The 17,637-nt window shown below is 38.5% G+C and overlaps 1 protein-coding gene across 3 annotated transcripts in view; it reads right to left on the bottom strand.

The window, feature by feature from the left end:
- GLS (glutaminase) overlaps window positions 1-17,637 on the bottom strand; it is an 84,896-nt gene that overhangs the window by 3,844 nt on the left and 63,415 nt on the right. For all 3 annotated transcript variants that reach the window (XM_019022005.4, XM_063695406.1, XM_063695407.1), the window contains 3 exons: window positions 8,073-8,134; window positions 7,054-7,130; window positions 6,895-6,958 (listed from right to left, as the gene is read on the bottom strand). In XM_019022005.4, coding sequence (XP_018877550.1) covers window positions 6,895-6,958; window positions 7,054-7,130; window positions 8,073-8,134 — 203 coding nt within the window. The remainder of the gene's footprint in view (window positions 1-6,894; window positions 6,959-7,053; window positions 7,131-8,072; window positions 8,135-17,637) is intronic.

The raw sequence follows: 17,637 nt of genomic DNA, 5'->3' as shown, positions 1-17,637 counted from the left end.
TATTTATCAAAAAAAAAACAGCTGAATTAAGTGACTTTGAATAGGCCTTCATTAGTTTAGGAAGTCAGTGGCTTGAAACAGACTTTTGAGTCATCCTCTACAGTATGTAATTATCTGCCTTTCTGGAAAAATGGAATGTCAACTGCGTGTTACCTTTTTTACAATTCTTCTGTGAATTAATGAAAAATATGAACTTTAAAGAATACACTAATTTCAGCCAGGCACAGTGATGCCTGTAATCCTATCACTTTGGGAGGCCAAGGTGGGCGCATCACTTGAGGCCAAGAGTTCAAGACCAGAATGACCAACATGGTGAAACCCCTCTCTACTAAAAATACAAAAATTAGCTGGGCGTGGTGGCACACACCTGTAATCCCAGCTACTCAGGTGGCTGAGGCAGGAGAACTGCCTGAACCTGGGAGGCAGAGGTTGCAGTGAACGAGATCATGCCACTGCACTCCAGCCTGGGCAACAGAGCAAGACTCTATCTCAAGAATTCACGAATTCTGCGCAAACCTATTATAATTTAAGGTGACACTGATTCTATGAAATAGAGAAAAAGACTTGCTGAATGCCTAGTTATCAAGTTAGTTACTTAGCTCACTTTTTCTTATCAGATGGGTACATCTACTTTCACATTCCTAGAGGCCAATTTAGGGCAAAAAAAATTAATACATATACAAAGCACAGTAATATTTCCAACATGTATTACATAGTGTTTTAGTTGGGATTATAAACACAGGAGGAAAATGCTCTTCAATTTTTTGCTTTAGAAACCTAGGATGGGTATTAAAATTTGGGGAAAGGGAAAAAGACTGTCACCCTAACATGAGGTTTTAGAATACTGCCAACAAAGGAGTTTTTAATCATGGTGCTTTTTTACAACTATAGGAATAAAGTTAGATAACCAAAGTGTTAGCAAACTTACAAAATTGCTAACATTCGTCAGACACTGACATAACTTTTCTGCATTTCTTGCAAGCTAACAGCTGAACCAACAAAACCCAAGCCCTAATTTTAAAAAAGATAGTTGGCCAGGCTCAATGGCTCACACCTGTAATCCCAACACTTTGGGAGGCTGAGATGGGAGGACTGCTTGAGCCCAGGAGTTGGAGACCAGCCTGGGCAACATAGTAAGATTCTGCCTCTACAAAAAATAAATAAATAAATTAGCCAGGCATGGTGGTGTGTGCCTGTGATTGCAGCTACTCAGGAGGTTGAGGTGGGAGGGTTGCTTGAGCCTGGGAAGTTAAGGCTGCAGTGAACTATGATCATGCCACTTGCACTTCAGCCTGAGTGGCAAGGCAAGACCCAGTCTCAAAAAAAAAAAAAAAAAAAAAAAAGCTTAATAAACAGAAACGCAATATAGCTAAAGAGTAATCAACTTGCTCCAATCAACTTGCTCCAAACTTAATACAGCTCCCAGTTCTCAAATGAATCCAAACTCCTAATACATATCAAACCACCATCAAGTATGCATTTTTTTCCCATTCTAAACTTTTATTCTCATTACTCATTGACTCATATACTCTACTCCAGTACATAATGTCCAAGGATATAAATCTAGAGTTTACTGTACATGTATATGTGTAAGCTGCATTCTTATCCCTTCCCTGACCACTTTGTTGACATCATTTGTTGCAGGATGAGTAGCAGTTTGCTATGTCGACCAGGAGAGAGAGGAGAGGAGCAGAATATATTCTAGGCATATTTTTCCCACTATAGACAGAATGCCCTTCTTTTCATTCTGTGCCTTCAGTCTCGTCTCTTCCCCAAAGCACTGATTAACATTTAACTTCCATGAAGCCTTCTGAAACTGATTCCAACCAAATGCAGAAATTTCAACAAACTCCAATATATTCGTTTTAGAGTTAACAGTTTTCTTATACATTTTAGCTTGTTTAGAAGCCTTCCCATTTTGTATGTCTCAATATTGTGAGCAAGTTTGTATGCTGATAAAATTCACATTATTATTAAAAACAACATCAGGCTGCATAAATGTCGAATCCCTGCCAACAATCACTGTCCTCACCAATCACTGGCTTCTTTGCAAATCCTAAGAGAGAACATTCAGTGTTAATTATCATCTTAAAGTTTATGCTTCTCTAAAGGTTTGTCTTGTCTACCCTGGGTTGTTAAAAACTCCATGAGGGGTACCAGCAACTGCAAAAACATACAAAATTGTAAAGACCATTGACACTATGAAGAAACTGCATCAACTAAAGGGCAAAATAACCAGCTAGCATCATAATGACAGGATCAAATTCACACATAACAATATTAACCTTAAATGTAAATGGGCTAAAAGCCCCAATTAAAAGACACAGAATGGCAAATTGGATAGAGTCAAGACCCATTGGTCTGCTGTATTCAGGAGATCCATCTCACGTGCAAAGACACACATAGGCTCAAAATAAAGGGAAAGGGGACTATTTACCAAGCAAATGGAAAGCAAAAAAAAAAAAAAAAAAGCAGGGGTTGCAATGCTAGTCTCTGATAAAACAGACTTTAAACCGACAAAGATCAAAAGAGAAAAGGGCATTACATAATGGTAAAGGGATCAATGCAACAAGAAGAGCTAACTATCCTAAATATATATGCACCCAATACAGGAGCACCCAGATTCATAAAGCAAGTTCTTAGAGACCTACAAAGAGACTCAGACTCCCACACAATAATAGTGGGAGACTTTAACACCCCACTGTCAATATTAGACAGATCAACGAGACAGAAAATTAACAAGGATATTCAGGACTTGAACTCAGCTCTGGACCAAGCAGACCTAATAGACATCTACAGAACTCTCCACCCCAAGTCAATAGAATATACATTTTTCTCAGCACCACATCGCACTTATTCTAAAATTGGCCACATAATTGGAAGTAAAACACTCCTCAGCAAATGCAAAAGAACAAAAATCATAACAGTTTTTCAGACCACAGTGCAATCAAATTAGAACTCAGGATTAACAAACTCACTCAAAACTGTACAACTGCATGGAAACTGAACAACCTGCTCCTGAATGACTACTGGGTAAATAACAAAATTAAAGCAGAAATAAATAAGTTCTTTGAAACTAATGAGACAAAAGACAAAACGTACCAGAATCTCTGGGACACAGCTAAAGCAGTGTATAGAAGGAAATTTATAGTACTAAATGCCCACAAGAGTAAGCAGGAAAGATCTAAAATCGACACCCTAACATCACAATTAAAACAGCTAGAGAAACAAGAGCAAACAAATTCAAAAGCCAGCAGAAGACAGGAAATAACTAGAGCAGAACTGAAGGAGACAGAGACACGAAAAACCTTTCAAAAAATCAATGAATCCAGGAGCTGTTTTTTTGAAAAGATCAACAAAATAGACCACTAGCAAGACTAATAAAGAAGAAGAGAAGAATCAAATAGACGCAATAAAAAATGATAAAGGGGATATCACCACTGATCCCACAGAAATACAAACTACCATCAGAGAATACTATAAACACCTCTATGCAAATAAACTAGAAAATCTAGAATAAATTGATAAATTCCTGGACACATACACCCTCCTAAGTCTAAACCAGGAAGAAGTCAAATCCCTGAATAGACCGATAACAAGTTCTGAAATTGAGGCAGTAATTAATAGCCTCTGAAATTGAGGCAGTAATTAATAGCCTACCAACCGAAAAAAGTCTAGGACCAGACGGATTCACAGCCAAATTCTACCAGAGGTACAAAGAGGAGCTGGTACCATTCCTTCTGAATCTATTCCAAACAATAGAAAAAGGAGGAATCCTCCCTAACTCATTTTATGAGGCCGGCATCATCTTGATACCAAACCTGGCAGAGACACAACAAAAAAAGAAAATTTCAGGCCAGTATCCCTGATGAACATTGATGCAAAAATCCTCAATAAACTACTGGCAAACTGAATCCAGCAGCACATCAAAAAGCTTATCCACCACGATCAAGTCGGCTTCATCCCTGGGATGCAAGGCTGGTTCAACATATGCAAATCGATAAACGTAATCCATCACATAAACAGAACCAATGACAAAAACCACGATTATCTCAATAGATGCAGAAAAGGCCTTTGACAAAATTCAACACACCTTCATGCTAAAAACTCTCAATAAACTAGGTATTGATGGAACGTATCTCAAAATAATAAGAGCTATTTATGACAAACCCACAGCCAATATCATACTGAATGGGCAAAAAACGGGAAGCACTCCCTTTGAAAACTGGCACAAGACAAGGATGCCCTCTGTGACCACTCCTATTCAACATAGTATTGGCAGTTCTGGCTAGGGCAATCAGGCAAGGGAAAGAAAGAAAGGGGCCAGGCACAGTGGCTCATGCCTGTAATCCCAGCACTTTGGGAGGCCAAGGCAGGCAGATTACCTGAGGTCAGGAGTTCGAGAGCAGCCTGGCCAACATGGTGAAATCCCATCTCTACTAAAAATACAAAAATTAGCCGGCTGTGGTGGGCACACGCCTGTAATCCCAGCTACTCGGGAGGCTGAGGCAGGAGAATTGCTTGAGCCTGGGGGACAGAGGTTGCAGTGAGCTGAGGTCTTGCCACTGCACTCCAGCCTGGCTGACAGAGCGAGACTCTTGTCTCAAAAAAGAAAGAAAGAAAGAAAGGTATTCAAATAGGAAGAGAGGAAGTCAAATTGTCTCTGTTTGCAGATGACATGATTGTACATTTAGAAAACCCCATCATCTCGGCCCAAAATCTTAAGCTGATAAGCAACTTCAGCAAAGTCTCAAGATACAAAATCAATGTGCAAAAATCACAAGCATTCCTATACACCAATAATAGACAGAGAGCCAAATCATGAGTGAACTCCCATTCACAACTGCTACAAAGAGAATAAAATACCTAGGAATTCAACTTACAAGGGATGTGAAGGACCTCTTCAAGGAGAACTACAAACCACTGCTGAAGGAAATAAAGAGAGGACACAAACAAATGGAAAAACATTCCATGCTCATGGATAGGAAGAATCAATATCATGAAAATGGCCATACAACCCAAAGTAATTTATAGATTCTATGCTATCCCCATCAAGCTACCATTGACTTTCTTCACAGAATTAGAAAAAAAAATACTTTAAATTTCATATATAACCAAAAAAGAGCCCACATAGCCAAGATGATCCTAAGCAAAAAGAAGAAAGCTGGAGGCATCACGCTACCTGACTTCAAACTATACTACAAGGCTACAGTAATCAAAACAGTACGGTACTGATACCAAAATAGATACACAGAGCAATGGAAAAGAACTGAGGCCTCAGAAATAACAGCACACATCTACAACCATCTGATCTTTGACAAACCTGACAAAAACAAGCAATGGGGAAAGGTATTGGGAAAACTGGCTAGCCATATGCAGAAAACTGAACCTGGACCCCTTCCTTTCACCTTATACAAAAATTAACTCAAGATGGATTAAAGACTTAAACATAAGACCTAAAACCATAAAAACCCTAGAAGAAAACCTAGGCAATACCACTCAGGACATAGGCATGGGCAAAGACTTCATGACCAAAACACCAAAAGCAATGGCAACAAAAGCCAAAATTGATAAATGGGATCTAATTAAACTAAAGAGCTTCTGCACAGCAAAAGAAACTATCATCAGGGTGAACAGGCAACCTACAGAATGGGAGAAAATTTCTGCGATCTATCCATCTGACAAAGGGCTAATATCCAGAATCTACAAGGAAGTTAAGCAAATTTACAACAACAAAAAAACCCCATCAAAAAGTGCGTGAAGGATGTGAACAGACACTTCTCAAAAGAAGACATTTATGCAGCCAACAAACGTGAAAAAAATATCATCATCACTGGTCATTAGAGAAATGCAAATCAAAACCACAATGAGATACCATCTCACACCAGTTAGAATGGCGATCATTAAAAAGTCAGGAAACAATAGATGCTGGAGAGGATGTGGAGAAATAGGAACGCTTTTACACTGTTAGTGGGAGTGTAAATTAGTTCAACCATTGTGGAAGACAGTGTGGTGATTCCTCAAGGATCTAGAACCAGAAATACCATTTGACCCAGCAATCCCATTACTGGGTATATACCCAAAAGATTATAAATCATTCTACTATAAAGACACATGCACATGTATGTTTATTGTGGCACTGTTCACAATAGCAAAGACTTGGAACTAACCCAAATGACCATCGATAATAGACTGGATAAAGAAAATGTGGCACATATACACCATGGAATACTATGCAATCATAAAAAAGGATGAGTTCATGTCCTTTGCAGGGACATGGGTGAAGCTGGAAACCATCATTCTCAGCAAACTAACACAAGAACAGAAAACCAAACACTTCATGTTCTCCCTCGTAAGTGGGAGTGGAACAGTGAGAACACATGGACACAGGGAGGGGAACGTCACACACCAGGGCCTGTTTGGGGGTCAGGGTAAGGGAGGGATAGCATTAGAAGAAATACCTAATGTAGATGATGGGTTGATGGGTGCAGCAAACCACCATGGCACTTGTATACCCATGTAACAAACCTGCATGTTCTGCACATGTATCCCAGAACTTAAAGTGTAATTTAAAAAAAATTTTTTTTAAATCCATGAGGATAAAATTCCAATTCTTCCCAAATGCAAAAAAAAAAAAATTGTTTTGTTCATACAGTGCATTGACTAATAGTCAAATCAACCTGAAAATTTCTAAATAAGACACCATTCTTAGATAAGAAACAGGAATATGGGAGACAGAATTACCTATCTAGTAGAAACAAGGTTTATTGCCTTTATAAGATATCATAGCAGGTTCAAGAATGTCTTAGTAGGTTGAAATATTATAATCACTTGAATATTACAGTCCTGCATAATAAAATACTGACATATTTAGAAGGTAACATAAGTGCTCACCTGTCCTTGGGGAAAGGGTTTACTTTGCAGGCTTCCAGCAAAAATTTAACAACTTCAACATGACCTATACCATCCCACCCCCCAAAAAAAGAGCAGATTTTAGTACTAAGTAGAAATTAAATCTGGAAAGAAAATAGATAGGAGTAGTTCCTGTATTACCCTCTGCAGCAGCTACATGGAGTGCTGTTCTAGAATCATAGTCCCGCTGTTCCATGTCCATAGCTGACAAAGCAAATCTGAAAATGTGTAAGCACAGCTATTTATTATATATAAAGCAAATTTAATTCACACTGGTAACATTCACTCCATCAGTTCATTTAAGGCCCTGTCAGGTGCCATCCTTCATCAAGCTCATTAATGGGAACTACCGACCTTATTAACCAGTACACAGGTGTTTTGGGTAGATGCCACTTCACCTCTCTTCCTCAGCTTTGCTTTTTTTTTAGGTAAGATTAAATGTTAACCATCTCTCACAGAATTAAACTTTATTACATTATTGTTCACAACTTAAGAATTATGGCACAACTGTACCAAGGTTTATGTCTCAGAAGGGCAAGAAACTAATCCCTATAATAAAGTTGTATGTTTTACTAAGACTCCCATTCTTAAACATTTCACAGTCTACTAGTACTTGTCAGACTTCAAAACAAGGGGGGAAGCACAGACATTTTTCCACTTTGCAAATCAGTTATTTGAGGTATTAATGGGAGAAAAAAAAAGAAAATAAGTTACAACTCTACACAAAAGACCTTAGGTATACAGCAGTATATGGCCTTCCTAATCCTGATAATCTGCTGGACACCAAACCCCGCAGCTGCTTCCCACACACACACACACACACACACACACACACACATCAAAGATTGGGAATGGAGGGTAGACAGGGAGTGAGAAGGCACTGTCCAATTCCAGTAAGCCACTGGTACTAATTAGCCAGATTAGCTGAACAGTTACTACTTGGGGAAACAGAGATATGGTCTTTTTTATAGGAGGCAGAAAAGGACAAGATTGGAAAGCAGGCCTAAGGCACTGGAAGTGCCTATTTAATAAAAATTTTGTTGGGGTCATTTTTATCAAAGGGAAAGAAAAGTAAGACTTTAACCTTAAAATGGCAGCTCGCCCAGAAGCAACTTCATAAATATCTGTAAAGTGCATGCTAATCCATCCTGTAAACATACCTTCGAAGTGCAGACACATCTCCAGTATATGCAGCAAACAAAAGATTTATCACTGACTTTACCTGTGAAGAAAAGAAAGTTTAGGCATCCTTAGGGGAAAACAAACACATACAACGTCCACCTGTCACTGGCAAGTGATTTCCATGTGCTTTGAACACTTCAGCTGAGTCACGTGCAAAAAGTGATCTCAAGGACACTTCCATAGCCAAAAGAACCCACGTGTGTGATACTTTCTTCTTTTAACAGTGGATTGTGAGGGAAAATTCAATAATAAAGATAAGATACACGAGGGAAGGAATGGAATAATATCACTTGGCAGAAGAGAATGGAATTTTGTGACACTCATACAGTTGGGGCAACTGAAAATTGTTTAGAAGCCTTCCCATTTTCTATGTCTCAATATTGTGAGGAAGTTTGTATGCTGATAAAATTCACATTATTAAAAATTAAATCATGCTATATAAATGTCTAATCCCTGCCAAGAATCACTATCCTCACCAATCACTGGCTTCTTTGCAAATCTTAAGAGAGAACATTCAGTGTTAACTGTCATCTTAAACTTTACTTCACTGGAAAGACAGCCTTCAGTTCAATGCCCAGGTGGTACAAATTGGGTCATTCTCAGAACTTAAGACACTGCTGTGTTTAAAAGTTTCTCAACTCCAAAATATTGTCACCTCTATTAAGTGCTCCAAGATTTCAAAGTGTATCTACTTTTGACAGTTACCCACTTTCCTTTTCTTATATAAGAGGAAAAGTCTAGTTATTTGAAAAGCCATTGGATTTTGGTCTGCTTTCATAAAGACTTTATCCATCCCTATCTATGAGAAATTAAACTATTGATCATAGAATATTTGTAAATACTTCATAAATTCCCCATTTTGTCTTACACTTTGCAACTTCAACATTCATATTGATGACTCAACTGATACTGGACTCAATGGTAGAAAACAAGTTTAACTGGGGAATGGAAAGTAACCCAGCTCTCCACCAACAAAGCCACAGCCTGGAACTGTGCTTCAAGATCTTAACCCGGACATTCTCCCTTTCCAGTATGGCTTCCCCCTTCCAAAACCCATGAACTTTCCAAATTAACTGGAACTGACCATTGCTGCAGTTCTCTAATTCATCATTTTCAAAGTGTAATTTGCAGAAACTAGTCCATAAGATGGCCCATGAAAATAAGGATCCTGTGTTTGTATATGATCTTAAAATATTAAATCCCCCTCTTGGAGATTCATGAGCATATGAAAGACTCTGTAAAGGTCTGCAGTACAGGAACTTAACTAGCTGAGCACACCCCCAAAATACTACTATTACTATTTGTGTTGATACCACTTCAAAAAACTTTCCCCTTAGTCCTTTAGCTTCCCTTCCAGCCATCCTTTTCTATTCCTGCCCAGAGTCCAGAACAGTTTTCTTAATGGGGAATGGGGGTGGAACAAAGAACTGAAGAACATCACCCAGAATGTTCCAAAAACATACATAAACATCTCTCCCATTTCTTGTTGTCCTACTCCTACACCTCAATCTGACACATTTTAGGGAAAGGAGGTAAATGCATAGAGTTTGTTGTTTTTTATAGAGATGGGGTCTCACTATGTTGGCCAGGCTGGTCTTGAACTCCGGGCCTTAAGCAATCCTTCTGCCTTGGCCTCCCAAACTGTTGGGATTACAGGCATGAGCCACCATGCTCAGCCCATAATTTTGTTTAAAGTCTCCAGGTGACTTTGATATGCACTTTTCTGGGTTATAAACCACTGTTTCAGGTGTCCTTAATGTCTTTCTTTTTTAATGGGGTCAACTCTGAATTCTCAATTCCCTTTTTGCTCTTGGACCACAGAATACTGACTGGCTATTACAGATTATTCTCCATATTTCCACCTGGTCTCTCATTACTGCTTGACAATTTTTTTTTTCTTGTTGGTTCCCGCCATACTTTCTTCAGGCCTTTAATACCAGTGGAGACCCCTAAAAACAGACAGAAGATCCTAACTACAACTTTGCTAAAAAGATAAAAAACTGTTTTCATCGCTCAAAGTAAAAAGCTTCCTCATTTTTGAGACTACTTTTTATCTATTCCTTCAAACACTTATCCTCTAGATGCCCTGTTCTTGTTCCCTCACTGATCCCCTTTGTTTCTAGCATCTTTAACTTTTCCTCTTTCATTGGTTCCCTCAGTTTACCTTAAAACAGACACAATTTCATCCTATTTTTAAAAAGCAACACTTGACCCTATTGTTCTCCCTTCAGCGTTTTTTTCCTGAAAGTATATTTTTAATTTCCTGAAAATTACCTTCACACTCATGGTTACCTCTAAACAGTGCTCTCCAAAGCTCCAGCAGCTTCCTAAGCCCTGATTCCTTCAGATCCCCCCAGCACCCTCCACCCTCTCACGACTTGCCTTCCATGCTGCTCCATCACCCTAATCTTCCTCCTGTTTGCTGCTTTGCAGATTCATTACCCACTTTCCACTGCCAAATAATACTCCCAAGGCAGTCCAATCTTCTTGTTTTTCAATATAATGTCCCTCAAAGAATTCATCTATTCCTCTGGGCAGACTGACTTCCCCATCTTTAATCTAAATCTTTCTCCTAAGCTCCAGTCCTACAGCTCCACTTGATAGTCACTTCAAACTCAAAAACAGCAACAGTCCCGCCGGCTTCCCACCCTGGCTCCAGTTCATAGCTATCTGCCTACTTGACATTGCTTCCAGGACTTTTAATGGACATCTCAGACTTATACCCAAAATGGAATTTGCTTTGCCCTGTCTTCTGCCACTCACAGTCAGCTCCTCTTCTAGTCTCCCCAGTTTGGGGATGACACTACAATTCACCCACTTGCTCAGGCCACAAACTCAGGAGTCATTCAGTGCTGCTGCATTCACTTATACAGGGAGTCCTTCACAAGGATGCCTGGCCACAGGGCCAACACGGGTTACCAGCCCACGCTCTTCCCACCAAGGTGTCCTAGCACCCAGGTACATGTGCTGGGAGGAAGGGAGCTTCTTTACCCAGTGGTGCTGAGAAGTGCTTCTGCTTCTGGCCAGAGACAGAATTAGCTTTTTCTAATTCAGACAAATTCACCATACAGACCATGGGGGGTAGTCCTTGATTCTATTCTTTCTCTCACAGCCCACATCTAGCTCATCAATAAATCCTCTTTCCTGCAAAGTATGTTTGGAATCCTATCACTTCTCACCACCTCTATCACTATTGCCTTAGGCCTCATCTGAACCACCACCTTATCACCTCTGCTGCCATAGGGATCTTTTAAAAACATCAAGGAACTCCCGTGCCTTTCCATCATATCTAAAGGAAAATCAAACTCTTTACCATGGCTTTCAGGACCCTAAAGGCTCTATTCCTGGTTACACTGCACATATCATTCCTACCACTCTTCCCTTTCCAGCTCTACTCCATTCAGAACGTCTTGCTGGTCTCAGGCACTCAAGGCCTACAACTGGCTGCTAGAGATGCTCTTTCCCCAGGCTGTCAGGAGGCTCCCTCTCCCCCTCCCTTTGGGTAGGTCTCCATTCAAATGTTCTCTCAAGACTCTAAAACACTCCCCTCTTTTCATCACTCCTTATCCCTTACCTTGCTTTTCCCCTTCATATATATATATTGTATTGTTAACTATATCCTTTTTAACTATATTTATTATATATAACTATATATAAAGTATATATATTTTTATATATACTTGTTTTTTGTCTCTCTCATTAAATATAGGCTCCATGTGGGCAGAGACCACTTGTCTTTCTGTTCCCCACCGTAAACTCAGTGTCTATCACACATAATAGGTGCTCATTAAATATCTATTGACTAAGTGAATATTCTCCCTCAAGGCATCAAATATTCAATTTTGGGTATTAAATTGTAAAATTAATTCCTCTATCAGCCCCCAACCCTGCATTTTTTTTTTTGAGACAAGGTCTCACTCTGTCACCCAGGCTGGAGTGCAGTGGCAAGATCTCGGCTCATACAACCTTCACCTCTCGGGTTCAAGTGATTCTCCCACATCAGCCTCTGGAGTAGCTGGGATTACAGGCATGTGCCACCACTAATCTAATTTTTGTAGTTTTTGGTAGAGACGGGGTTTCACTAGGTTGGCCAGGCTGGTCCCAAACTCCCGACCTCAAGCGATCCGCCTGCCTCAGCCTCCCAAAGTGTAGGGATTACAGGTGTGAGCCCCTGTGCCCAGCCCATCTCCCTTAACTTTTACATCTTTGAATATCATTACAAGATTTATTCAATCATTAACTGATGCCTCTGCTTCTGGTCCTTCTTCCACCCTCCAAAACCTCTCCACATACTTCTAATCATATTCTCAAAACATTGCTCTAATCACTAAAGATTTCTAAGCAGGGGAGTATCAAGAAACCCAAAATCATTCCTGATAACATTTAAGTTCTTCAGCCTTGTATTCAAGGTTCTTCAGTCCAGCTAACTTTTCTTCTCAACCTCAATAGAGCAAAATTGGTCTTACTGCCCTTGTTTTTGTCTTGGTGTCTATGCTCTCCTCTTTAAGAACACCCAGATTCCTAATCAAATCCTTCCCTTCCCTCAAAGACTAGCCCGAAAGTCCCTTCCTTGCTGTCAGTCTTCCCCAGGCCATCCCAGCCCAGCATTCATTATCTATGTAGCTTATTGCCAGCTGCCCACACAGTGCCCTGTGACAGCATGTGCCAGGGACAGAGTCAATTAGATACCTCCACTCCCACCACAACCCTGGATCTACCTCCTGGTTCCTCCCACAGTGCATACTATTCTCCTGAAATCATTTTTCCCCACCATTTCTCACTGATATGTTATTCTTACCCATTCCTGTGAACTCTGCTCCAATCTCTTAAATCAAAAGTAATCTCCGTCTACCTTTGCTGCACTATGGCACTATAACACATGACCACATGGAGCATTTGTGTGTCTTACTTCCCCTACCACTAAGAAAAATCCAAATTCCCCTGTATATACCATTAATATATTAATTACCCATAGTTATTATTTTTAAAACTATGTTGGTACTTCTAAGCAATAAAGCCTCATCTGTTTCAGTGACTGGATATAAGAACTACATATTCCCCTTTAAAATTATGAATTTAGACCATGCTCATTTGAAGAGATTTTATTATAGTATGTGTGTAGCACTTAGTCACTTCATTATTCAACATTTCAAACGTTCTAAAAGTCCATTTCTTATTAATAAGGCCCAAAATAGAAGATTTTAGAATACACTTGGTTTATTCAGAGTATATTGTTATTCAAAAGCATGAGAAAAAAAATCAGGAAACTTTAATGTACAAAGGCTTTGTAACTAATCAGAAGGGAAAAACACTAGCTCGCCTTAACAAAATCATTAAAGACTAACATGGAAGTTTGGTATTCTTCCCATGAAAACAAAAGGCTAGCTATGGAGCTGGATTTAGTCCAAACCAGAAGATAGGTGCTTGAACACAAGGTGAGTGTAATTCTCTCCAAAACAGAAAAGCACTAGGAGGCAGCCCATGCACAGGCACTATTTAAAAGCAAAACCACAAATGCCTCTTCTTTCTAGCATCAACAGCCCCCTATACTTTTAAGTTTACATAAATTATGAAATGAGCTGTGGGTAGAATGCCACAAAAGAAAATGAAACTAGTTTAACACTTTTGAGACAACAGATGGAGTATTTCATTTAGGGACAGTCTGCTTCCTGGTCTGTTAAAGAGCGCCACAAGTATTTCCCACTAAGCTGACACACCCTCTGGAATGCCTATCATAGCAAACAAACTGAAGGAGAGGGGCACTCTAGAAGATCAGTCATCCACCTCCACACGAATACTTGCAAAGGATGTAGGTGTGCTAACCATTGATCAAAGCTCATTCCCCTATTTCCCCACTGGATGCTTGAGTTACATTGATTTTAAAATACCTGTCAAGGAGGCCAAAGTCCAGAAAATAATGTGTTAACAGTAAATGCCAGAGGCATGGAAGCTATGTTTTGATAAATAATTCCTTACTATAAAGAAACAGACTATACACAGCCGCAATAATAGCTATTAAATTAAGGGCTCTGATGTTTAATGTATGCCTCCCCATGGCAAAGAGACACTGCACCTGAGCAGAGAGCCATTAAAATTTATAAATTAAATGTTAACAGTTTCCCCTTCATCTTGTAGATTTTCCAGCACTACTGCATTTTTCTTATCAAGTCTCTTTATCAGAATCTGCCCGAACCAGACAATCTTATCTTAGTTTATTTGTACAAAGTCATGACAACAGTGGGACAAAAAAATGTTACAGTTCACGAGTTCACTTAACACTGGCATGCTTGGCATAGCAAATCTCACTTTTTTCCAAAACAGCTAGAAGCAGGTGGGGAGTGTATCAGTTTTACACATCTAAAACATGGCATTCCTAAGTCTTTAATCCTATCATTATCCTACTCAGTTTGCGCTTGTTTAAAGGTTGAGTTGTGTGACTTCTGTAAATGCCCTAATAATTCTGTACTTATGAGTAAGTAGCTATTATTAGAATTATATACTCACATTACTCTGTATTTATATAGTGGATGACCCTAAAACATTCAACATTTTAAAGTTATAGTTGTTTTTAAAAATCCCTGACAGGCTGGTTATAAAATATGTTGATAGATATATTTTATTTATTACTACCACTGAGATTAAGGACCCTGGCTCAAGGTCACACAGCATATGAATTAGTGATGGAGCTTGAGGAGAACTCAGGTATCTGGATTCCCAATTCTGTACAACTAGACCATGATGATGTGAGTCCTTAATAGATCTCAGATTGTTATCCAAAGCACAGAAGGAAACCAACGGATTAAATATCAATTTAGCTCTAATCCATAAAAGTTCTTTACTAAATATTGGAAGGAAGCCTAGATGGGACCAAAGCGGGAGGGGAGAAAAGGAAGAAAGGGAGAAGATGGAGGGAGGGAGAGATGGAGGAAAAATTGGTTCACTGGTTTTACACTTTACTTCAACTATTTAATTTCTAACTCCATTACCAACTGCCAAACCAAAATTTCCTCTGTTTTTCATCTTTAGTTTCTGTCTTCATATAAACATGAATTCAGCCTGTTTGGAACTGCTATAATGAAAAAAAAAAAAGCAGGTAACTGAAAAAACATCCTTCTGTTTCTACCACCTCTAGTTTGAGATAAGCTGCTCTCATTTCCAGCTCAGTACAGTATCTGTTGTGATGGAATAGATACTTTTCTTCATCTGTTAAATAAACCATCATGACTCCAGATCCAATTTTGTTTTAAAGGCTTCACTCCAACTTGGCAGATTATAGTCTTTAAATGAAAATAAGCTTTCAGCCTGCTTTTATATTTTCTTAAGGTCAAATTGAAGCATACTACCTATTATACTGTGGCTAAAGAAAAATTTTAAGTTGCCATCATATGTAAATTAATCACCTTGCCCAAGGGTAAAAATAAACCTGTGTATTGTGTATGTGATCAAAGATATTTCCTCTTTCCTTTACTACTGAGCTTATTTAATATTTGTAACGATGTGTAAAAAAATTATAGTACTTTTGTAATTAGACAGTCTGAGTATGAGGCCACATATTCCTAAGCTTTCCAAAGATTTACTGAGACACAGTTATTAATATACTATATATAGACAAAACTAATCCAAACTGATATGATTTGGAGAGTTGGGGAAAAAAATCCTTTATCGGAATAGCAATTCAATAAATTCATGCCCATATTTCCAAACTTACACAAATGCAGGAGGTTCTCATAGTAATTTCAATAGAGAGGAATAAATCAAATAGCAAATTTTACTATAAAGGAAAGAAGCTCTGTTTTACAGAAATTTCACTTTAAAAATACAACCTCAAAATGGTAGCTCCAAGAACTGCATTCTGTTCTCGACTTTGCTAAGTAATAAACTCCCTTAAAAGCATACAATTTTCTATTTTTTTCTTTCTTTTTTTTTTTTTGAGACAGGCTCTCGCTCTGTTGCCTAGACTGGAGTGCCGTGCTGCAATCATGGCTCACTGCAGCCTTGACCTCCCAAGCTCAACTGATCCTCCCAACTCAGCCTCCTGAATAGCTGGGACCACAAGCATATGCCACCAAACCTGGCTGATTTCTTTGTTATTTTTTTGTAGAGACGGGGTCTCACTATGTTGCCCAGGCTGGTCTCGAACTACTGGGCTCAAGCAATCCTCCTGACACCCTCCCAAAGTGCTGGGATTACATGTGTGAGCCACCATGCCTAGCCTCAAAATTTTTCAATGACTAGTTTAATCTGAAATAATTTCACTCATTTGTAAACTAAAAAGTCATAATCATGTCAAAAAATCTGACAACCTATGAAGACAAAAAATTAAAGATTATATATTACTTACAACAAAATAGTTAATATGAAGCACCTACTCTCTCGACTCAGCTAAGTGCTCCAAATATTATTTCTGTTATTAAAGGACAGGAAACATTTAAATAACTTCAGCAAGGTATCAGAGCTGGTAAATGGAAGAACAAGGGCTCAAACCCAGTCTGGAAGATGCCAGGGCCAGTGCTTGCAACTACTAACTATCTACTGGGTCAAGCGATTTCCTAACAAAACCTGGGACTTCCTCAATAATACAATACCAAGACAGAAATATGTTGTGATAGGAAATCAGAAAATAGCAACAAAGAAACAATTTATAGAAAAATCAGAGATATTAATTTTATAGAGGTGCTACCCAAAGGTGTTTTTTAAATGAAGGGAAAATAAAAGAACAAAAGAAATAATTCAATTTGATATATCAATATCACAAACGACAAATAGAAAAAGTTATTACCTTTATTCTTTGCATTTAAAACTTTAAAAATGAAATGTGAGTTTGGTGAATGTGAATAAAAGCAAATATGACTGTTACGCCACTGGCAGCAAATAAATAACTTCTTTTCTCAGTGGCATATTATTCCAGTAAACACCAATGAATGGTCTAAAAAGATACCAATGAGGTCATAAGCATCCCTCTTTATATATCCAATTATAAAAGTAGCTAACAATATATCTTTGTGTGGTCTGAAAAACAGCACTCCTAATCAATAAGCCAGAAAGCAGAAGAGAAGAAAAATAGCAATGAGCAAAGACAAAGACAGCTACTCCTCCAAGACCTTAAGCATATTTGTATTGCACAGACAACTATCAAAGTTTCTCATTCACTATCTTTCTGGTCTTCTCCCACTATTATACAAACAAGTTTTTGTAAAAGTTCATGAACGTTAGTGAATATTACATTAGTGTGTTAGGATAGAGGACAAGGTTCCACATTTCTGTAATGATAAAGTGCTATATTTAAAAAACAAGTACATAAAACCCAAAAGTCAAAGAACTTAAAAGCGAATCGAAGACAGGAAGAGAAGACATTCATCACCAAATACACATATTAACAAAAAAAAATCCAGGCCATTGGAATCAAACTATTCTTACAAAGACACCATTTTGTGTAAATTAAAAATAAATACAAACAAGGTCCCTGAAAATAGATGAGGTTCTCTTCCTGCTGTGAAACAACACGGTTTTAGCATTCATACAGGAAGAATTATGGTTTCAATT

The sequence above is a fragment of the Gorilla gorilla genome, chromosome 11 (genome assembly GCF_029281585.2).
Source record: "Gorilla gorilla gorilla isolate KB3781 chromosome 11, NHGRI_mGorGor1-v2.1_pri, whole genome shotgun sequence".
In the NCBI taxonomy this organism is placed as follows: Eukaryota; Metazoa; Chordata; class Mammalia; order Primates; family Hominidae; genus Gorilla; species Gorilla gorilla.
Note: the sequence above shows the minus strand (reverse complement) of the source record. Positions and strands in the feature narration are given on the sequence as shown.